The sequence below is a fragment of the Phyllostomus hastatus genome, unplaced genomic scaffold (assembly GCF_019186645.2).
Source record: "Phyllostomus hastatus isolate PE091 unplaced genomic scaffold, TTU_PhHast_1.1 phas_contig_150, whole genome shotgun sequence".
Lineage (NCBI taxonomy): Eukaryota > Metazoa > Chordata > Mammalia > Chiroptera > Phyllostomidae > Phyllostomus > Phyllostomus hastatus.
This window is the reverse complement of record NW_025333611.1, coordinates 25,664,178-25,688,855: the sequence shown is the minus strand read 5'-3', so window position 1 is coordinate 25,688,855 and position 24,678 is coordinate 25,664,178. Positions and strand designations below refer to the sequence as shown.

Below are 24,678 nucleotides of genomic sequence, written 5' to 3'. Positions count from 1 at the left end.
GGATTTAAATTTTGACTTTGCTTAGTAGCCATGTGACTTTGGGTAAGTTACTTAATCTTGGGCCTTGATTTTCTTATCTGGAAAATGAAGATAGTTATAGGACATAGTTCCCAAGAATAGTAAGGATTCAAGAAGGAAATACGTATACAAATACTTGGCAGAGTGGCAAGTAATAAATTCTCAACAAGTATTAGCTGTTATTATTTATTGTAATTAGCTCATTCTACATGTTTATTAGACTTGATATTTCATAAGACTAGACTCTAAATGCAAAGAAGTAAACATACTTTGTAAAGAAAAGGAAGTACCCCAATCTTCTACTGTGTTTCAAACGTGAAAGGGGAAGGTAATGGAGGAGGGGTGTATGGAGGGATACGTTGAATTGGGGTAGCCAGTGGATATTACAAAAAGTAGCTTCCAATTAAAATTGCTTATTCTTGATTTTAAACAAATCTTAAATCAGGATGGGTTAAGCTCTTATAGACATTTCTTCATTCTAAGCATAAAATTTAAAGGAATTTATATTATTGGCCTCCATGAAAGAGGTTAAGAAAATGTGTTTGTTTGGGAGTAGAGCCAGTTGTTCGATGCTGGTCAAATGTGTAGTTCCTGGAGATGATCGTTTGTTCACACGGCTATTTGGTTGAGGACATGCTTTGCATTGTAGCTCCCTGTTAGACAGAGATGCTTCCAGAAACAATTGTTTTCTGCTTTCTCCTTCAGATGTTTACCCAGAAGTTAGAGAGTTGCTTTTTAGGCAATTAAAACTCACCATGGTTCTTCCATCTCATTCCTACCCTTGTTGACACTTCCCCTTCACTGTGCCCATAAAACCTTTGCATGTCCCAATTATAAGCTTAGAGCAAATATGTCACATTCAAAATATTCAGCGGGTTTGGGAAGTTGATTTCCTCTAAGTTGCTTCTCTTCTTCCTTTGGCATTAAATGAGGGGTTTGAGTCATGGTGCAGAATGAGGCTGCTAAATCTCTTAATAATCAGGAAGTATGTAGACACTGTCTTGCCATAGATAACACACACTTTTTTGCCTGAATTTTTGAGGGAAAAATAAGGATGCATATTATACATGGATATGAGTACATACCATGAGTATAATAATGGGTATAACAATTCTGTGTATAATGCGCACAAAAACGTGGGTGTTCATTATATGTAGCAAAATATGTAGTTCTGCCGTATTACTTGTCTTTTTTTATTTTCAACACAGTTTGGTATTTTGACACCTTAAGAACTTTTCTGACTAGGTGGAGACTGCCCCTTTCAGGGCTAGCCACTTCTAATAGGTAGCAAAGGGCATTGGAAAGTTTATATTTTATAATGGTTAATTGAATAAATACTAGATTTATCATTTCTTGTGAAAGTGTGTCATTTCTTTTGGAGAGAGTTCAGTGTAAAATTCCGGAGTGAAAAAGGTGCTTCATCTCTTGGGGGGGATAACTTTGTAAATTATATAATTGTCTAACCACTACGCTATACACCTGAAACTAATATAATATTGAATGTCAACTGTAATGGAAAAATAAAAATTAAAAAAATGGACTTCATGTAAAATCAGCCTGTGAATTAGTGGTAGTGGTATGTGCATTGTTTATACTTATCAATGTCTGTCTTTAGTCACTTTAATGATTAACTCCACCTTGCAGCATCTTATGGAAATTAGTGAGCAAATGTAGGGAAAATATTTGTTTAAACTAAAGAATTGTGGTGGTACTCATCTCCCAACATCCTTGGATTTGTTTATTTTTAAGGAATTTTTCACAGATGTAAGTGACATATGGTGGTTTTCTCCCAGATGTTTTCCTGGAGGAGCCGCTAAACCATATGGAAAATAATAGAAACAAAAGGCTTCTTTTTGATGCACTGAAGTAGCCTCTTGAGGGGTAATGTTTATACTTGGGGAAAGGAAACGATGAGAATGCTTTATTTTTTCCAGGACTAGCTGCCTCCCACAGAAGTACATACGTTTGAAGACACTATGAGGAGTGTTACATACCCCATCCCTAGCATTGGCATGCTCTAGAGGTGGCTGCAAAGGACACCTTATTGGAGATGACAAGGATAGTTGGTTCTAGGGGTGTAATGGGGACCAAGACAAGCATAGTTCTTGCCTGCACAGAACTTATCTTTGAGTCTAGAATGCACACACACACACATTCATGCAATTAAAGGCTTTACTATAAAGGTAGAGTATGTTGAGTGTTCCAGCAAACGTGGAGGAGTAGAATGCTATGGGGGAAATGTAACATACTGGGGGACCTTAGCCTTTCATTCTTACAAAGAATGATGTCATGACTGGAATACCCTGAGTTCATTTTTTTCTTTCCTTTCCTCTCTTCCTCATTTATGTAGCGTAACTGTATGCCAGATACTACACTGACAGTAGAGATAATAAAGTTCAGTGAAGCACTATGAATCTGTTGGACTTTCGTTCTTAAAAATCATCATCTGATTTTTCTTTCAAACCAAATCTGAAATCCTCCTTTTGCAAGCTTTCTATCAATACCTAAAGAGAGACAGCTTTCTACTGGACCAGTCCCAGTGAGGAATGTCACCCGACTATCACCTCTGTCCTTGTCTTCCCACCATGTCCTGTGTATTTGCACAGTGTATGAGCTCTTCTTTGTGTTGGTTGGCTCGTTGTTTAATTAGGCATGTTTTATATACCTCTGCTCATTTCTAAATATCTGTTTCAGGTAATTAGCTCCCAGAGGCAGAATAACATCATGTTATACAGCTTTTAATACAGTACTGTGTGCATATGGCTGTTCAATTTGTTTTTTTATGGAAGTGAAATTTTTGAGTTACATTATTTTTCCTTTGGGGATTTTGGTGAACTATTGTGAAAGAGATTATAGGAGCTTAATCATGTTAGTAGCTTTTTAAACTAAGAGTTCAAGTACTTGCATGATCTGCATGTCTATGTAGATAGGACAAAACCCCCAGGAAAATGGAAGGTTGGTTAAAGTAAGGATAGTGGAGGCTAGGAGGACATGTGGAAGATCTGAAGAATCTATTTATACCCTCGAATAGGCCACCACCTTTATTTCAAGTATGTTTTTATAGCAGGCTGCATGATACAGGTAAAAGATCTAAGCAGCCCTAAGTTTGAATTTAGGATCTGCCCCTTACCAGCCATGTGAGTTTGGGCAGGTGGCCACATCTGTAAGGTGGGGCTTATCATATCTACTTTGCAGGATTGTTTTGAAGATGGCATGCATTAATATTAATTCTGATGTAGTCATGTGTTGGAAAAGGTTGTGCCTTTGATTTTTCCCTCTCCCTAAAACCTGGGACTTCATTGTTCTTATGGTGAACCTTAGCTTTGGTAGTTCTGTCTTTGAGCCCCTTTTTACCCATCCTGATGGTGTTCCTTTTCCTATAGTGTCACGAATTTTCCAGTCACCTATAAGTTGCAAGTAAATACAGGTGTATTGAATGTATATGTGCAAAGGGGCTACTACAGGAAGATTCTATTTTCAAACTATATATGTGATAACCTGTTATTTATACATATATATATATTTCCTGCACAAGGTAAAAAGTTTTATGCTCCTCCTTCCAATTTATGACCTAAAAAGAAAACCATAATAACTTTGAAGTGAAATTAATACAGTTACTTCCAGTTTGGTATGTGGTGTGTGTGCATGCACTTGTTTGTGTGTCAATGAGATTGTGAGTGTAAGATTTTATTTTCTGAAAAGAAGCAGCTTATGTAACAGACTTTGTTTCGGTGTTCAGCCTCTAGATGGCAGTGTTGTATATGTATTACTAACTACAGGGCTGCCCAGTTGAAAATTAGCTGTCTTTTATACTTTATACATTGACAGGAGTTGGGGGGGTGGGGGTGGGGTGGGGTGTGTGTGTGTGTGTGTGTGTGTGTGTGTGTGTGTGTGTGTGGTTCTGTAGAAGAAATCATGTGAATATTACTCCTTAAGGGAAAGGTATTCCAAATGACTCATTCTTCTCTAGAAATTCCTTCCTCCCACCCTTTTATGATGGATCACTTCATACCCACTTTCTTGTAAAAGCAAGCATGCATGGTTAATCTAGCCTCTGTGTAAACATTACATTTTACCTTGCTTTCTGAAGTGTCAGGCTCTTGGCTTCAGGGACTGTGCATTTGAGGATGGTGAAGAAAATAGTGGGGTGATTTCGGCTGCCTGGTGTGTGCTGAGAACCAGGAAGTCCTACTTGCCCTCATGGTGCAGTGTGCCTTTATCTTTTGCAACAGATGAATCCATTTTTCCTGGTTTCAAGCTTCCCCTCACCTCCCCTTCTCACCCCTTGTTTGAAATAATATTTGATTTTGCCTTCCTGCTGGTTGGATTAGAGTGCTGGTCTCAATGCCAATGACATTTCAGAGAGGAAATGGCTTTTTCCTTCCTCAGAGGGTGTTATACTGCTTTGACTTCTATGATTTGGGTGGGGGTAGAACAGGCGGAAATATTGTACTTTCTGGATTGCTTTTTGGCTGTTCCATAGAATAACCTACTTGAGAAGTTCTTAGAATTTTTAGAATTCATGTAGTTTGAACTTGTCATTGAGATTTTTTTTTATTAATTAGAGATATTTGCTGTTTGATTCTGGTTTGAGTGAGAATGGGGTTAATGGACTGTGGTATGAAGTAAGTCAACCTTATTTCTATTCTTGAGTCTGCATAGTGAAATTTGGGGGTTTACTGATTGGGCATGCCAGTTTGTTTTCCAATTTCTACATATAAAATATTTTTTAAAAACCTATACCAAAATTTTTCTGCTACGTAAATCTGAAGAGAGGAGACAATTCAGTTAGTAAATTCTTATGTGCATTTCTACTGACCATGAGAGAGAATCATAATAACGAAAAAAATATTTATAAATGAACTAGGACATTTCTTGAATTAGAGTATTTTTTCATTTTTTTTGTTATGAAGTGTAGTAACAGGTGCTTGCATTTTTTCTGAGTCTTACTCATCCCAGGAATTAATAATGTTTTCTCCTGGTGCTTTCTCCTAGTACAGTGTGTTAAAAGTTGCTTACTCCCATGTCCCGTGTGCCTAACTGTATAGCTGGCATGTAATAGGCATTCAGTTAATATCTGTTACACTTAGGAACCAGTCAACTTAATGTGCCAATGATTTCTTTGTCTGGGCTTCCTGAGGTTTTGTGATATCAGTCTCCTTTAAAATAAAAATGTAGGGAATTAACTGATGTTATTGGACGTATTCACTCTATGGATCATTATTACTGCTGTGTTACTAATTATTTTAGGACATTTTCTCCCAAGAGGTCAGTGCTATAGGTAGGCTGTAATAGGTTATGATCAAATTCATTAGCATCAGATCCTTTCTAAATAATTAATTAGGAATATTCAGGTCAGTGGAGGTGTAGGCAGTTGTAGGCAGACATGGCTCGCCTCTTCGCACAACCACATCAAAATTACAACTAAAATATAGAATAGCCATCACTCAAAACTGTCAGAAATCAAGTTGAATGGAAGTCTGACAGCTATGTAATTAAAGAAACCACATCCATCCAGACTGGTAGGAGGGGCACAGATGCAGAATGGGCTGATCCCTCACCTACATGTGGTAGATAAAAATTTGGGAGGGATGTCTCAGGAGTGAGGAGTCCCTGCCCCACACCAGACCCCCCAGCCCAGGGTTCCAGTGCCAGGAAGATATGTCCCCACAACTTTTGGCTGCAAAAACCAGTGGGGATTGAGTTGGTGGGAGAAACTGCTGGAGCCTCAAGTAGTTCCTCTTAAAGAACCCACACATGGACTCACCTACTTAGACTCACTCCCTCTAAGCACCAGCACCACGACGGCAGCTTGAAAGGCACCAGTGGCATACAGGGAGGAACTGAAGTGTCTGGCATAAAGGAGAACAGAGGCCATTGTCCCTTCGCCGAGCCCTCCTCACACAGAGCCAGCAAGCTGGTGCCATCCCTGAGACTCCATCAAACTGGCTAACACTGTTTGACCCACCTTGGAGATCCTCAGAGACTCCGCTCCACCCAATTTATGTGCCCACCCAAGCTGCTTTCCCATATGGATGGCCGGTCCTGGCTCATGCTTCACAACTTCCTAAATCCTATCAAACAGGCAATAGCTGGCCTCAGTGAGTCCCAGGCCTGGCACTAGCAGCGGCCAGCCTAGATTCACAGGTTGGCTTCACCTAGGAATCTGCAAACCCAGCACAAGTAGCAGCCATCTCAGATTGCTTTATAGCTTAGGCAGGGTGCCCCAGGCAGAACACAGGTGGGGGCTGACCTTGGCCTACACCATTTGCTAAATGCCAGGGCCTTTGCACCTACAGACCATGTTGGAGCACCACCATCCTGTCTCTTGACAGCTAATTAACTAAAAAAAAATAATTAGAAGATTGTTTCTATTGTAAAAACTTCTTAAGGGTGCATGTGTGTGTGTATGTGAGAAAGAGACAGACAGAGACAGAGAAGAGGTGTGTCTGGTGCCTCTCCCTCCCAAGGAGCTGGTGATCCTGGATCTCAGTACCTACCCAGCATGCTCATGAGGGCAGTACCGCATGGTGGTTAAAGTGTGGGCTTTGCTTTTCAAGTCAGGCAGACTGGGTTCAAGCTGAGGCTTTGCCACCTACTAGCAGTGTGACATTGTGCAAGTAATTTCTGAATATCAGTTTTTTTTAAAGAGGTATAGTGATAGTACCTAATTCATACAGTTATTGTGAGGAATAAATGATAGTATATGTAAATGTAAAGTCCTTAGCATAGTGCTTAGCCCATTATAAACAATAAATGTTACCGACAGTTTGTGGGCCACCAGTTCACAACTTCTGGTTTCTTTCTCACTTTTCTATCTCTCTTACCTGGATCCCACCCAGCTTCTCATGGCATATTATATATTCTTCTCCTGCACAGGGGTCTGTAATGGGCAGGGACTTTTAGTAGTTGATTACCTCAGAGCATGCATAGTTTGTGCAGATTTATAACTTTTAATCTCCAAACAGTAGATTAATGTCCTTTAGTAATGATGACTGGGTCCTGAGCATTGAGAGAAATGGGAAAGTCACCCAAGTTCTTCCTCTGTTGGTGAACTGGAGATGCTTTGCTCTGTTTGACTTTGAGGTTAACCAAGAGCACAGACATGCGTCATTATTAGTCCTATTGCGTGAGATGATTCTATAACATGCCATGATAACCTGGAGTGGAGCTCGGGTGGAGAGAAGCAGAGACTGACAGACAGACGCAGGTGCCAGACGTCGCAAACTGGTGGTCCACAGGTGTGTTTGGTTTGGCTTGAGTGGTGTTTGAGGCAGCATCTTAAAGTTGGAAAAGTCTGTAAATGTTGGTCTTGCCTTCCCATGTATCAGCTATTTGCAGAGCTGAATGATGGATCACTCTGCTAGGCGGGGCACAGCCTTTCACTGGGCTGCAGTTTCTGCCATGATGACAGGTGACTGCTGTCACTTTGCCTTGCACTGCTGTTTTTCTGATAGAAGGGAAATACGCTTTTGTTCCTATGTCTCTACAAAAAGTAAAACTGCAAATGAAAAACAAAAAGCTATATGTCCTAATGAAAATGAGACCAAGCCTACTTTTGTTGGGGCAGTAAAGAATTTCTTCCCCAGTTTCACTCATTTTGCTTACTTGCCTGGTCTTTTATTTGAGCCTGCAATCTCTTAGACAGACATGGAAGAGGTGTCATTCCCCAAGTTTATTCTGCCTGACTTTGGCCCTATTTTGTGTAAATGAATGTCTGCCATATATTTGTGAAAATGAAGATTTACTGAGTCTTGAACCCTTGTAACTGCTCAGAAGCTGTTAGAAATCAGTTTTCCAGGAGCACTTTAGCGGCAAAGGAGCACTTTCTCTCCCTGGCACTTGCGTAGCTCTTTCACCTGTGGAGGGCAGCCCCATCCTCCAAGCTTTCATCATTTCCCTCTGTCTTGCTATATAAACATAGTGAGGCAGGTTTCAAACACAGGCTGTGAGAACATGTGGTTCTGTGGGTGCCACAGTCCTCCTTTTACTCTGAACTTGACCCTTAAATGTACTGTAAGTGTGGATGGAAGCTGGGACCAAACTCTTGCCAGCAGAAAATTTATAATCTTATGAATGAGTAAACCCTAGCTCTTTGGAGGTTTATTTAGAAAGAACAGTACTGTTAGATTCTGAGTGTGTTTGTTTCAGTGGGGTGGAGTTAGTAATAGCATTTCCTTGTCCAGTAGGAAATGGGTAAATTGCCAAGCCACTGAGATCACTATTGTTGACTCAGATTCAGGAATAAGATTAGGGTAGGAAAGCTGTCGAGTAACCCTGGAGTCAGGACTGGTTGTGATTCTGCTTGTTCTTGGCTGATGAGAAGGCTCTGAGCTGACAGCAATCGTCCCAGCTACTTAGATGTGTTGCTAAATGATGTGTGGCTTTCTGTGGGCTTGGAGGCCAGAGTTGGAGGAGAAAAGGCGGTGGGTGCCAGTTTCCCTGGGATAAATGGATAACTGTTTTCTGCACTGCCCCTGTAGTGTGAGGGGTGGGGTGCCGGCTTAGAGAAAATTGCAGATCCTTGATCATGATCCTCGAGCTGATCTAGATAAAGCCCTAACCAAGGACTGATTCAAAGTGAAAAGGAGGTGCTATATTTTAAGCAGAATCTTAGGCTTGAGCTCTAGAAAGGATTTTAAGTCATTTGTTCCTTTTTTCATCTGGAGCTCCTTGCAGATTTTCTAGAATTGGCTAAGGACTCCTTCTTTGTTCTTATAAATTATTAGGCATTAATTCCAAAAGGGGGAAAGAGGGGACTCTGATGTTTCACTCAGGAGGAAAACGGAAATGGTTATGATGTCAGAGCCTACGTGTCACTTCAGCCTTTGGCCTGGCTTGCTCTGTGGCAGGGGTGTGATTTTCAGGGCTGTTTGTGAGTATTTTGGGGGTGAGGTCATGAGTATCAGAAGGGCCTGTGGTTCTTTATTTTCCTTTTTAAACTATACACACCTGCCCATCTCCCTTCATAATTTTTACTCATAATTTTTACACTTGCCATCCTGCCTCCCTCCTCTTCAGGCCCCATTTGCCCCTGTGTTAACTGATTTTGGGAGAATTTACTGCATGTCTGACACTCGGAAATGCCTTATACATCTTTCCTTTAATCTTTACGACAACCCCAGGAGGGTAGGCTCTCTTAGTATCTACATTTTGAAGAAGAATAGCATAGTAAAATAACTTGCCTCCTAGGCTTACACAGCAAAGAAACACTAGAATCAGGAGAACTGGTGAGTCTGAGTTATTTAAAAACATTTTTTATTGAGGTATAATCACAATATGATGCCCAAACCTAAAGTCTATATCTTAATGACTACACATGCACACACACACAGTGCCTGTGAAACACCCAGGTCAAGTTTCTGTTGCCCCAACAGTTTTCCTTGTGTCCATGCCCCATTCATTTCCCATACCCCTTCCCCAAGACAGAATTGCTGTTTCAATGTCTGTCACTGTGGATGCCAGTATTTGAACACCCTGTAAATGGAATCACACCATTTGTAGTCTTTTATGTCAAGCTTCTTTCCCTCATTATTATGTCTGTGGGATTCATTCATGATGTTGTATGTAGCAGTAGTTGGTTCTTTTGTATTGTTGTGTGATGTTCCATTGTTTAAATATTCAACAGTTTATTCTCTTTTTGATGGATATTTGGTATTTTGTTGTTGCAGATTTTGGCCATAGTGCATAAAACTGGGAGCATTCTCAAATATGTCTTTTGGTGGACACACACTCTCATCTCTCTTGGGTATATATCTAGAGGTAGAATTGCTAGGTCATAGAGTTGGGAGTATGTTTAGTTTTGTTTGGTTTTATCACCTTACTTCCCTACCAGAATGTATGAGACTTCGGGTGGGTCTACATCTTGCCAGGACTTGGAATTTATTGGTGGTCTTTGAATGAGCTGCATTCAGGAAGATGTTTGTTATATTTCATTATAGTTTTCGCTGTAGTTCCCTGATGAGTCATCATGTTGAGCCCAATTTCTCATGCTTGTCAGCCATTTGTTTATCCTTTTTTATGAAGTGGCTATTCAAGTCTTTTATCTACTTTATTGAGTTGTTCATTTTTATTACTTATTTGTTGGCATTCTTTACATATTCTGAACAAGAGACTTATTGGAGATATGAATTATAAGTATCTTGTCTTATTCTGTAGTTAGTCTTTTCACTCTCTTAATGGTATCCTTTGATGAATGGAAGTTCTTCATTTTGATGAAGTCTGATTTATCCATATTTTTTCTTTATGATTAGTGCTTTTTGTGTGTTTTTTTAAAATGCTTTGCCTATCCATCTCTTGGGCATTTTCAGGCAGAAAACAAATGTGGAGGGAGCCACTGCTGTAGAAAATAAGCCACAGTCAAACTGGACACTATTGAATCCTTGGTTTTGGATTGGCCTGGAGTGGTGTTCTGAGCCCTTGTACTTACAAAGCACTCTAGGTTCACAGAGCCCTCTGTCTGAACTCATCTGATCATGTGCAGGAGCTCCCCAAAGTACTTACAGGAGAGTGTAGTTTATTCTGACGGCAGAGGACCTGGGTGGTCAGTGTCAGCTTTCTGGTGGCTGCGGTGTGTTTACATTTGCCACGGCCTGTGTGCAGCACTACACTGCTGGGTTCAGATCCTGACTCGGTAACTGTGGACAATGTACTCAGCCTGTTTGGGCCTGGTTTTGCTCATCTACCAAGTGGGATAACGAGAGTACACCTACCTTATGACATTGTGAAGATTAAATGAATTAATTTATATATAGTGCTTAGTATGTTATCTGGCACACAGTGCTAGATTTTTATTGTAGTTCTTATTTTATTATGGGGTTTGATAGGATCACAGCTCTTTGTGGAAATAGAAAGAGTTCTGATCATTGACATCATTTCTCTTTCATTGTGTTATATTTTTTCTTCCTCATTCCACAACCTACAATATTTCTTCTTCCTCATTCCACAACCTACACTCCTAGTGAGTTCTCTCTTTTCTCTCTCTTTCCACTCTTGTCATGAAAAGTCAAATGCATTTCAAACATGAAGTAAGTTCACACCACATATGAAAGTATGCCATCTTACAGGGACTGACATGGAAAGTGTAGAATCATTGAGAGTTTTGCTCCTTTTATTTTGTTTTAAAGAAGGGTGGCTGATGGGGGCAAAGGGAGGGAAAATATGGAGAGAAAGTCATTGCTTGATTCCAAAATAAAGAAAGTTGACCCATTTCCTTGGTTCTGGGAAATCCAACTGGTTCACCCTTCACAGCCTCTGAGTTTGTCAGAGCTTCCTCTTTGTGGCCCTGAGTGGAAATTTCACACCGTGTGCCATGAAGTTGATGTGACATTTGTGAGGTCCCTGAGATCTTGGTATGCTAGGCAACTATTGTGGTCTCACTGTTTGCTGGTGAGCACCTAGCAGGAAGTGACTTGGAGAACACTGTCTACGTGACTCCATTGTAGAGAGGAGGGTGTCTTTGCTCTCCAGGGCAGGGAGAACAGGAAGGAAAAGGTGGGGGTGAGTGGGCAGCCAATGGCAGTGGGTCTTAGACTGAACTGTACATCAGGATCACCTGGGGAGTTGGTTAATATCCAAGTTTGCAGGCCCAGCTCAGAAGTTCAGATTCAGTAAGGTGGGGTTGGTCTGGGAACCTCCATTTTAAGGGCATGCCCAATTCTGAAGTCCGTGGTCCAGGCACACTTTAAGCAACACTCACAGATCAGGTCCAGGGACTTGAGAGTTCTGCACTGGACAGTAGCTTTGCAGCCTTTCATTTAATTTCAGAGTCTTAAGGCTTTGTGCTCAGCTCTTTGAAATGTGGAAGGGTAGAATCAGTTCACTGTGTCCTTTAACTGTAGGGTCATGTCTGTGGAGTGGTGGCTGCCAGCACTCTGCAGACACCCAGTGGGTCTGGCACACTGAATGGGGTGATGGTGGGAAATTGGCTCTTGGGGTCTGAGGGTGTGAAAATGAGAATGTCTGAGAAGAGGAGGAAGAACCCTGGCAGGTGCGGGTGGAGAGAGAAGTTATTACATCTTCCGAGTCAAGTTGTGTTAGGGTGCCAGTGCCCACTGTGGCCTTCATAGGAATGGCCACCTCTCAGGACTGTCTGTCCTATCACCTGCATCTCATGTTCCATGCACCATCTCATCCATCCACTTGCCCACCCCTCATGCCCACATACACCCCTGCGCCCCCACCCTTGCTACTCCTCCCTTTCTCTCCCTCCCTCTCTCCCTCTCTCTCCCTCCCTCTCTCCCTCTCTCTCCCTCCCTCTCCCTCTCTCTCTCTCTCTCCCCTTCACACACACCCACACTGCTATTCACAACCTCACACATTCATACCCTCACAAGAGTGCACCTCAATTCTCCAACCCCTCTGGACTTAAATGCTCATATTTTTAAAAAGGTTTTTCTTAAGGGATATTGAAGATTGATCAAAAGGAAAAGAAGCATTTGATATTTAAAATATGTTCCACATGAATAGGTCTAGTGTGTTCATTGGAACCATGAGAATGAGCCAGGTGCAGTGACTGTGGGTGGGTTGAAGGAACAGGCTCGGTGCTTGTGGGGCCCCCACTGGGGTACTCAGGGCACAGTGGAGCCCCGTGTGTCTCAGGGTTGTGCTGCGCGGTGATCCTTGGCACTGCTGTGGACTAGGATGGTAACAGGGTTTAATTTTTCACCGTGCCCTTCTTCTTCCCTTTTAGGCTTTCTCAAACTTTAAAGGTGAGGGTTTACCTAAGCAATTCTTAACTTTTTAAGGGCTGCAGTCTTCTCTGATAATCTGATAGTTTGAATTGCTTTTACAGAAAAATAAGCAGATGTTTAGAGGGGGGAAGGTGGTTTATGGACTCTCTGGGACCCATCTGTGGACCCTAAGTAAAGAACTTCTTTAATGAGCATAGACTTCTCTCAGGTTCCTTTTTATGGCACAAGTCTCTCCTCTTGGAGTGCCATCTGTAATGGGAATTCAACAAACATCATTTGATACCGTGTGTATACTTTCTGGAGGGTTTGTGCTCAGTTTGAAAGAGCAAGCAGATTTCAGTAAGAGGGTGAAAGAGCAAACACGTGTAAAGAACTTAGCACCTGATGTGGCAAGTATTCACTTAAAGAATACTGTACATTTAATATAATCATAATTGCAAGGCCGATTACCTCCGTAAAACTTCTCCATCTCAAAAGCAGTTTGGAAGCATTGAACTAGCTATTAGACTAGCATCACTCCAGCTTGGATGTTTTGCCTTCTTTTATCTCAAGTCCATTCACTTCAATACATATTTATTGCACTCCTACTGTGAGTAAAGCACTCTATTAATCATTTTGGAGAACAGGAATGAACAAGATCTGAAGGAATAAGCAAGGGCTAAAGGCATCACTTTAATTATCTTATTTTCCTTATCTGTAAATAGAGTCACATCCTCTGTATTTCTTCCTACCTCCCTGGGGCTTATTGAGCTTATTGAGAGGGACTTACGGAGAGGGACTTATGAGAGAGACTTATTGAGAGGAACTTGGGACCATGCCTTTGCTTCCTGAGACTGGAAGATGATGGCTCAGAAAAGCCAAGGGGGGTGCCTCTCTTTGTGTAGTTAGCCCTAGGGACCTCTCCTTCTGTGCCATGGGTGCTTCTTTAAGGTTCACCTTCGTCAGGATCTCTCTACCTAGGTTCATATTGGTATCTTTCTTTCTCTGCAGGCCAGGGGTTATCACTATGCAGGCACTGTCAGAAGAGGACCGGAGGCTCTGGATGGAAGCCATGGATGGCCGGGAACCTGTAAGTACAATTCAGGGAAGTAGAGGAATAAAGGTCCTGAGTTGTATGCTGCTTCCCTATGCAGTGATTTTTGCTGGTTCTCCAAAGCCTTGGGGTTCTGAAGACCAATGTACTGGAGGGAGTTTCGTTTTTTTCTTTAATTCCTGGGCTGATGTTTATAGATGTTGATCTTGCTTCTGTGTGGGTGCTGTCCCTGTGCTTCCGCCTTAATTTCAAAGGTGTGGGTTCTGCATGACACTGTACTAGAACTCCCCTTTTGCTGAAGCAATTGTAGCACTCCTAAGTCTCTTAGAGGAGCCAGAGTCTAGTTGTGCTTAGAATATTTATCCATGCTTCCATGAAGTAGGATGCAAAGCATTATTTCAGTTGTGTTTTAATGGGATAAGAGTGTATACAGATTATGCAGTGTATTTTCTCACCCCCTTCTGGTTCAGCCTCTCTTTGTCATAGCAGCCCACATCCCGTTATACACAGTGAGATTATACACAGTGAGATTATTAGGGCTGATGGAAGGGGTTTAGTCTGGTAATGTGATCCATACTCCCATTTCAGAGATGCTGGCCTCTGCTGGGTGATGTAATCTTGTGGTTTTCCTGCATCTTGTGACATGTAAAACCACGCAAGAGCTCTGGGGAAGTCCCTCAAGTCATGATGCCAAAGATATCACCTCCAGAGTTCAGCAAATCGCAAGGTTGCAGAAATCTTAAGAGGGCAGTTTAACCATGTCCCACAAGTAAAAGATAAAAAGCATTCACATTGTCAGAGGGCCAATAATTATTACTTGCAAAAGCACAGTCCAGAGGGGGAGATGTCTGCTGCAAGGGACATCAGGCCAAGGCCTTCGTGGACTATAGAACTCTCTGTGTCAAGCTGGGTGTCCAGTAGAGATGACTCCAGTCCATTTGTGTGTTTTTTTCTCAGCCTACCCTGGTTTGGTGATCTGTATTGATTAATAATGCACCTTTCTACTCAGTTTCTTATACAAATAATGGAACTCTGTTCAATCAACTAAGCATAAACAAATAACAAGTGTTTGCCTAACGTCTAATGATAGAGAGCACAATTTAAAGAGTTCTTTAAACATTTTGACACAGTTTGCTAAACTCTAATTAAATATTTAATCTGAATTCTTCTCCTGGGCTAAAATATAAGATAATTCTTATTTCACTCGATATGTTGTTACTGATAGAAACTTTCTCAAAAGCAGATACATGTTTCTACCTTCAGGGCTTGTGGGCACAATAGCTACTTGATTTCAGAGGCCTTTGAAAGCAGTTTCCTAAGTAGTCCTTCATCTTTGCCATTATCATTTATCCTTAGAGGAGCACTTTTTTGGGTGTAAGACACATCTCTTTGATTTGGCATATCTCTTAAACTATTTATTTCTCATAGTTCCTTACCATTTCATGGGTGGGGAAACTGAGGTTAAGTCACTTGCCCCAAGTTGTAGAGATGTAAGTAGCTGTATTAGTAGGGTACAGGCTAAGGTGCCATAACAAAGAGACTTTGAAGTACAGTGGCTTAAATAAGATGGAAGTTTATTTTGTCCTCAGTGCCCAGAAGTGAGTGGTCCATGCTTTTCAGGGTCATCTGTCATCCTCAACCACGGCTTCCCAGGTCGTTCTAGTCATTGCCATTTTCCAACCAGATAACAGGGATGAAAATACCCAGGACCCAGAAGATGCACACACCACTTTCATTGGACCATGCATAATTATACGGCCACATCTATCTGCAGAGGAGGATGAGAAATCTAAGCTATGCATAAACAGCCATGGGCCCAGCCAGTCCCCAGGCATCTTAACGCTTTGAGGAAGAAGAAGAGAAAGGATACCGTGGTGGGGTAGTTAATAGCCTTCACCACTGTGGCAAAGCTAGAATTTGAACCCATGTCTAGCCCTAGATATAATCGATTTTCATCTTTAGTAGAGGTAACATGTTAAATTCCCTTCTAAGAAACCTTAGTTAATTTTTACAATACTTTCTCTGCCTCCTTTGAATTATTTTTCAACTTGTAGGGAAGGAAATACCCAAGAAGAAAAATCCTGTCAGGGCATACTATTCTTACTATGGATAAAGAACCCATAGTATTTCAGTGTGTTTGTTTGTTTGTTTTGTTTTGTTTTGTTTTTTTGTCTCCAATAAGCTGAAGTTTTAAAGCTGCTTTACCAACTCCGTTTTGGGCCCGTCTTTCCTCCCTCTCCCCACCACTTGATATTTGTTCTCTGTCAGTATGGAATTGGTCTTCTTACTAATCACTTCAGTTTTCCTGTACATTAATATCTGGCTTCTGCAGATGGAAAGCTGTGTAGTTGAAAGAAACGTTTCCTTGTTCCACAACATACACATTAAAACAAGTTTAAACACAAAATAGTTCTGTTTCTAAACATAATATAACATTATTTTCTCACAGGAGCGTATAGCTTGCATTTAAAACTATACCTCTGTGTGCTTTCTAGTTCCCTAAAGAGAGAGATAAATACAGACAAATGATGATTGTGTAATTGGTGGGAATATTAGGCTTAATTTTGTATCCCGTTGCCGGGAATCTGTAGGGACCATAACTGGTGATATACACCCAGTAGACAATTAGCAGCTCCAGTTTTAATCACCGTCTCCCTAATTAGCTAAATCTGTTCTCTTGGGAGTTTTGGGTTTGGTAAGGGAACAGACGTCTTTTTCTCTAGCTGGTCTAAGACTGTTTCCCTCAGTTTAGGGAGACGTTAATGGTGGCACCTGCCCTTGTTTTTTACTTCTACCCCAGTTGATCTGTGCTTGATTATTCAGTGTTGGATTGGGGGAGTAATTTTGGTTTCCACCCTTTTTGTTCTTTCACTGTTCAGTAACACTTCAGGATGGTTGTTAATTAAAAAAACCTCAATGAACCCCCAAACAGTTGATTTTACAGTGACATTGTAGTCTGAAGAAATGTCAAAATGTCTTTATGATATTGATGGATAGATGATGTAGGAAGAAATTAGAGCTGTGTTACCTACAATGAGCATTACGGATTTTATCTCTTTGGTGAATTTGAATTCAAATGATGGAAACCCATGTCAAACTTGTGTAGGAAAAAGCTGGATTGATGGACTTACATAACTGGAAAATATTGGAGCCTGCCAGTTTTGGCCCATTTGAATACCATGTTTGGTGTTAGTTTCTTCTTTTGTATTGATTTCATTTCTGGCAGTTTCTTTCCATGTTATGGTGGTATGCTTCTAACTGTTTCAGGCTTACATCTCATCAAGAACAGGAAAACTCTTTCTGTAAGGGGTCAGATAGTAAATATTTTAGGTTTTGCAGCTACTCAACTTTACTGTTGTAGCTCAAAAGCAGCCATGGATAATATGTGAATGAATGGGCATGGCTATGTTTTAATAAAACTTAGTGTACAAAACCAGGTAGAAAGCTAGATTTTAGTCACTGGTCATTGTTTGTTGATCTCTGATTTGTAAGTCAAGTGCAAAGAGAGTTTATATAATTCCAGAGTCATTGCATATTTGAATTGAACTAAATACTTGGATTAGAGGATGGATAGATGAATTAGCCATACCTGCCTCACTTGCTCACTGCACTAGTACTTCATAAATGGCAGGGAAAGGTTTTCCCTTGAGGGAAAACCAAAGAATTGCTATATGAGGGTTTGACCTTGCTAACACATTGCTAGTAAGCATATTTACTAAAAGCAAGCAGATTAAAATCACTACCAGGCCCCCATCATTGCCAACTCATACACACTCAACCTGAAGTATTCTCTCTCCACTATGGAAAGATGACTCAACAAGTCAGTGAGACCAGTAGGTAACCTGGAACCTCAGAGCTAGGGTCAGCCTCTGTAAACTGTGTTCCCACGTAGCCCTTTGGCTGTGTTTAGTGGTGTCTGTCTGGAAGTGCTTCTGTTCATACTTTTAGAGGTATTAGTCCCCCTTCACATCCCAAGGATTCCTTAGTGAAATTAACTATTTCTTCACTTTGAGCCAGTACTTGAATTTCTTCTGGGCAGCCAGAAGGTTAGAAGATTGGCAGATGCCAGAATTATGTAAATTAAATTAGGAAGAAACAGATGGTATATATAGCATCAAAGATTACATGTAAATCCATGTACTAGTTTGAAGCTATGAAACTTCAACCTTTGTAAGTCAAAAGTAGCCAGATACTGGTGGTTTCATATGGCTCCATCTCCTAGCTGTGGAGCAGAAAGGAGCACATACCTAGGCTAGTATTACACTCTTATTTATATGAGAGGGAACACTGCCTAAAAAGGCCAGTCAGTTGCTCATCTTGGGTAGCTAATCCAGGTCTCCTAGCTTCTAGTTCTGTGTTGTTCTACTACAGCCAACACACTGCTGAATTATTAGGAAGCCATAGTTAAGTGGTACATACCTTCGCTTTTAAAGGGAGCTTCCCTGTTGTAGCTTCTGCAGTGGAAGAAGGGAAAAGGAAGGGGAAACTAAGGAAAAACCACTTCTAGCAGGAGGATAAGACAGTATGGCTTCCTTCTGCTCACCTCCATTTAAAGAAATGTTCTATTTTAGTCTCTGAAGACTTTGAGACTGAACAAAGTGTGCCCTTCTCTTACCTTTCTCTACTGTGCCCGAACTCTAGACCCAAGATCTTCAATAACCCTGAGCATAAATGGGCAGTTGCATTGCATCTTATGTCCTGCACCTGATGTGTGCAAGCGTGAGCTGTTAGAGTATGTGAAGAAAACAAGTAAGAATGATTACTGTCCAGTCCCAGGATCAGAGGCAGAACGTCATGGTGGTTAAGAATGTGGGCTTGGGCAGCCTGAGTTTAATTCCCTACTCACCACTAATGGTTCTCTAACACTGAAGAATGACCTAGTCTCTCTGAGCATGTTTCTTTGCCTGCAAAATGGGGATGATGATGATGATGATGATGATGATGATGATAATAATACCACCTTCCTATAAGATCATTGTGTAAGGATCAACATAAATGTATCATGCTTAGCACAATATATAGAGTGAAGTGCTTATTCAAAGTTAGCTCTTACTGTTGTCTTTTTGGAGAAGAAGGGCATCCCTGGATTCTCTCTCTACCACCATTTCTAAATTACTGCACTCATTTCAGCGCAGAGTTTATTTAAAGCTGCCTTGCCCGAACTCACCAGAGTGCAGAGCAGGGACTGATTTCTCTAGTATGGAAAATGTGGTTCCATTTAGCTGTCAGTCTGTACTTTTAGGCAATGGGTGGAGGAGCAGGAAGTAATCTTCAGCCTCCTTCACTGTGACAGCCCCTGCCTGGTGGTTTATAATCCCAGCTGTATGGTAAAATAAGTGATCGAATGAGTATGTTTGGTTAAGGAGGTGTGGAGTGAAGTTGCTTTGCTCTTATGTGATGATGCAGGCCTTGCTTCTTTATCAGTGGAATGATGATTTGGAAGAACAGTTCTTCCCATTTTGTGAAAGCTGTCTTTGTAATGTCACATGGCATGAACTGATGACGAGTCTGAAAGTAAGGCCCCCAATTTGCTTTCTATCTCTCCACCTCCCATGCCTGGGCCCCAAGCTGCTGGGAAATTGGATTATACCTCCATACTGTTTTGTTTGTGTTTCTTTGTGTACTTATTTCTATTCATGTACATCTAGAAATAAATTCTGTTTTTTAGAATTTTTGACACTAGTTTTACTTTAGGTTATTAAACCTGTACTCTTTGACATTTAGGTTGTTTTCAGCTTTTCATTATGTGATTACAAACAACAATGTAATGAAAATCATTGTATGCACTTTATTGTCTATTTTATTGTCTAGGATGCATACCAAATGGAATTGCATGTTGAATGGTATGCACATTTAATATTTTAATAGATATTGACAAGTTACTCTCTCCACAAAAATGTACCAACTTATCCTTCCTCCAATCAGTTATGAGGAAGCCTATTTTCTCCACCCTTTTGCTAACACTGCATATTATGATGTGTATGAGAATTTGATGGCGGAAGATTATATTTTGTTTTCACTTGCATTTCTCAAATTACTAATTAGATTGAAAATCTTTTCTCATGTTTCTCAGCCATTTGTATTTCTCCTTTTTTTAATACAGTAATATTCTAGCCACCATCCCTGCTATCAGGTTTGGAGTGGTGACTAATCAAGGGCACTCCTCCCCTAGCTGGGCAGCTACTCTCCTGGTTCATTGGGCTCAGCGGTCTGGATGGGAACCCAAGGGTCCTCTACACCTCTCTTCTCACAATAGTCTGCAACCTGTTGGACTTCCCCAGCTGCTACCAGTGTCCTTCTAACTCCTAAATAAAAAATGCCCTCATACTTCTCAGCTACAGGAGCTGCAGTTCCTAGCAGCTGCAAGGGTTCCAAGCCCAAGAATCCTAAGATAGGTATGCCCCTCCACCTGGCTGATGTGCCCTTCTAGCCCTTCTACCTGTGGTTGTGTCTCAGAGCAAAGATAGAAGATTCCTGTCACTCTCTCTGCTTATTTCAGAGGGCAGTTCTTGTTCTGTCCCTACCTGTATTGTTAATATTCTACCTACATACAATTACCTACATACAATTTCAGGTTTTCTGGAAGTTCCTTCTCCTGATTTGTGGCCTAGCTTAACTACTGCTAACCTCCGAAGAAGTTGGCATGAGTTAGGCTTTAACCCTGAAGGTTTCTGTTGCCAGTTTGAGTCAGAATTAAGGCAAAATTAACAGTTCCCTACTTTATTTCCTCTGCCTGGAAGATGATATTTTTGCAAGTTAAGAATTTATCAGAGACTCTATTGTGTGTATGTGTGTGTTACTTTTTTAACTTTTCATTTTTAAATCATGTCAGACTTATAAAAATGTTGCAAAAGTATAAGAATTCTGGAATACCCTTTATCCAGGTACTGCCAGTGTCAACATCATACGTAACTGTGCTGGTGTAATATTGAAGCCAGGATATTAACACTAATACAGTATTATTATCTGTTTTACAGATCTCAAATTATGTCAGTTGTCTCACTGATATATTTCTTTCTATTCCAGAGTTTCATCCAGGATCCTACATTGTGTTTTGTTGTCACAGCTTCTTAGTTTCATTTAACCTGGGATAGTTTAGGGATTTGATTTATTAAAGAGCGTTACTATCAGCAGATGTCCAGGTAGTTCAGATCCCCATCAGGACAGCATCCTGTCTCTGTTCTGTGTTTGGGTGTATCTGGGGACTGTTGTCAGTATGCTCCCTCCACCTAGGTAATCATTCATATCTGTCCACACTCAGACCACTTAGGTTTCTCTCTGTCTTCTCCCAGAGGCTCTCTGATACGTATTTAATCTCATGTCATAAATTGTCTTATAATACATCAATTTGTTTTGCACATTTTTGTCTTCTGCCCTGTCTACTCACATCATATATTCTTCCTTGCACAATTTACTGTGTTTATTATATATATTGTAGTTGTTGCTTTAAAGACATTTGAGGGCTATAATACGCTCTTATTAGACATTCTGTAGCGTGACCTCCCACCTCTAGAAACAGCACCAATTACTGTTGGCCTTCTCGCAGATGTTGTAACAATGATTCATGGGAGTGGAGATTATGGTTGGATTAGCTTCAGTTTTTATCCCCCCTCCGTGGGGAAAGCAGTTGATAAAAAAGATCTTTTTGGGAGTGACTTTGTTCGTTTGATTGAATGATTGAATTGGCTGTAACTTTCTCTTCCACTCTAAAAGCCAGAAAATGGTCATATTTATTAGTGGTCAAATCAGGGATATCACTTAAATAGTCTGATAGATGACTATCTATCAATAGTCTTGACAGATGGAGCTGGAGGCATTTTTGAATATTAGGAAATCTATGAATTAGGTCGTATTCTTTGTGCTGAGGTGTGGACCAAGATAAGCATTTTTGAAAAATTATCCTTGGGTTTGCTAAATTGGGCTCAAGTGTGGCTCATGGTGCCAATGTGACCTCATTCTTTTTAGGTGTGTTCCCCAAAACCCTGCCCATGATCCTGGAAAAAAACACCAGCACAAGTAAACACATCCTAAAAGCAAAGCCATTTTCTAGTATGGTTTTAAAAGTCTTCCTTTTTGGTCATCCAGAAAATACTGCAGACATGTGGTCTAGTGGTTACAGCCAAAGGCCAAGCAGAAGGAGCGCGGCCCTGGCCGGCCCCCAGCCAGCTGCCATCGCTCCTGTGCGCTGTGTGGTCTTGACCCAGTGCCCAGAAAAATGAGATTCCCTCCATCTTTACCTCTTTGTTTTTAAAGGCAAAAAGAGAAGGGAGTAAAGGGAACCAGAAACTGAGCTAAGATTCCTTAGATAGGTTAGAAATATGCCCTCTTATAATTAATCATTGCTAATTAGTTTTGTTTACCCCATTAATCTCAAAAGCTTTACTTCAGTCAGACTAAGGAAATCATCAAGCCGCTTGGGGTAAATTGATGTGGATTTTTTATTGGAGGGGGGAGGGAATGCCTAGCGATGAAATGTGTTGGAGTACTTTTTAACTCTCTCTCTTGGAACTACTTTGCAGAAATCAATGCCATCTTTCTCCTAGTAGTTGTTGGCTATGCCAGTCATCTGAAAGGATAACGATTCTTTGCTTTGGCAATGCATCCACCTAATTCATACCTCTGTGTGTTGTCATCCCAGGAAGGTGATTTACTGAGGACAGGGATTAATCCTATCCTTTTTGCCTTTCATATTATCTACCTAAAGTGCTTAGTAGAGTTCTGTGAAACATAATAAGTACTCATTACTCATTGAATTAACTTTGAGGAAATGACTTGAGCTGGGTTCTGTTATATAATCTACAGCTGAATTCATTTGTTGACTTCCTTGGGGTAATTATTGGTGCACTCTAAACAGAACTCCACGAAAGCAAGGATCTTGACTTTGGGTTTTCACTATATTCACAACACTTAGAACAGCCCCAGGCCAAGATCACTTAGCACAGTGTTTGGGAATTCATACTCAATAAATATTGTTTGAATGAATAAATGAATTAAAAAAAACAAAGATATCCTGGGGTATGTTTCTTTTTTTAGCCACAGGCTTTGAACTTACTATATTTAGTTCCATCCTGCATCAACACTTCTTAGTGATTGTATATGACAGAAACCATTGAGCTACACCCAAGAAAGTCTCTGGTTAGAAGGCCTATTAGAGACTAAGGATCTAGTATTGGTTGAGAAGTTTGTAATCTTTTAGTTATTGTATACTCTCTGTAGCATCAACAGTAAAGTTAGGATATATATGTGTATATACATATGTATATAATAGTATATGCGTGTACTTTTCTGTATATTTTAAAAATTTCTTGCTATCTGCTGACTTTCCTTGAATTTATGAAAAATGCATAATTGTGCTCAGAGATCTAGTTCCTGGTAGTCAGGTTGCCATATTGTGAAAGGAACTTTGACCACCAGTATCCTTGTGAGCATGCTGAAGAAGCTGAGTTGATAGGTAAGGGCTGATCTCAGCCTTCCATTTCCTGAGGCGATTCCTTTACTTTGGCCTGCTCTTTAGAATTTATATACCCTAAGAAAAGCTGTGCATATGTTGTGTATGCACATATGAGCACATAGCCTTACCCCCACCCCGCCGTGAGGAGGCACAGCAGAGAAGGTGGCAGTAGTCATTTCCACAAATTGGTTTCACTCTGTTTGCACGTGGACTCCTGTTGTCTTAGCTCACTCTGTTGGTACTAGTAAAAGTGTTAAATGCATGGGTTTTGGAGGCAGCCATCTGAGTTTGAAACCTGATTCTGCTGTGAAGCCTTCAGCAATTTACTTACCTTCTCTGAGCCTTAGTTTGCTTAGCTATAAAATGGGGAGAGTAAAAGTACTTAAGAAATTCGAGGAGATATTTTATATGTATTATTTTATATTCTGTTATTCAAAGACAGAAGCAGCTATTTGCTTTGAGGGAGCTCAGTCATTTCATTTCCATTTCCATTGACAATTGGCTATTCCTGTACTTGCTTGTTTGCTTTTATTAACATGGAAGCAGCCACAATGGCACAGAGAGGATATAGCTTTTAACACCTCCCCGCAACCAGTGCATTTAAGTTGTGCTTCCGTCTAGTTTGGCAAATTGAGCATCCTGCACCACCCCAGATTTCCTCACTGGAGCCCCACTGCCGCTCTCCTTCATTGACACATGAGAGAATGTAAGCTATTCTTTAAATTTTTGGGCCTCTGGAATTCAATTCAGAGAACGTTTATTGAGTGTAAACTATGTACCAGGTACTATATGGGTGTTGAGAGAGTTAATGAGCAAACAGATTAGGCACCTGCCCTTGTACCATAAATAGTTTTCTTTTCTTTTTTTTTTTTTTTGGCTTGTATCTTCTTCCAATCTTGTGTACTGAAGTGGTTAGTTGTTTTAAAGTGAACAACCTCCATGCAAAAAGTCTCTCTGCACCAAGCATATATGTGTATATGGTATTCTATAGCTTCAGAGCCCCATTTCTCAGAGGTTTGGAGCTTTCAGTAGCCCATTTCTGGCACCTGCTTGTTTCACCACCTCCTTTCTGTCTAAGTGGTGGGTTCTTGAAGTCCTGAAACTGGAGGACACTGTCTGTGTCTTGCTAGTTCAATGTTTCAGGATTGCCAAAATCAAGGCAGCCTGTCTTATATGGACAGTGTTCTTTTATTCTTTTTTTGTGTGTGTGTGTGAGGTGGAATGTATGGAGTATCAATTGACCAGAGACTGGCTAAGAATTATGCTGTCCCCTATTCCCTGTAAGATGCAGTGACTAGGTCTTATTCCTGCCTGAAGTTGGGCTTCAACTATCTCCCTGGTGTGGGACCACAAGTGATGACTTCCTACAGAGTCTTGGTTGGCACAGTCCATTTGGGATGGGCTACCATTGCTAGAATTGTTTTCTTCAGACCTGGGTCTCTAATGGTATCTGATCATAACTCTTTTCTGTTCTTTATAAGAGA

At 40.8% G+C, this 24,678-nt stretch overlaps 1 protein-coding gene across 7 annotated transcripts in view; it reads left to right on the top strand.

Moving 5' to 3' along the window:
* ARHGAP26 (Rho GTPase activating protein 26) overlaps nt 1-24,678 on the top strand; it is a 404,595-nt gene that overhangs the window by 140,955 nt on the left and 238,962 nt on the right. For all 7 annotated transcript variants that reach the window (XM_045819338.1, XM_045819331.1, XM_045819324.1 and 4 more), the window contains exon 11: nt 13,701-13,779. In XM_045819338.1, the coding sequence (XP_045675294.1) occupies nt 13,701-13,779 (79 nt within the window). The remainder of the gene's footprint in view (nt 1-13,700; nt 13,780-24,678) is intronic.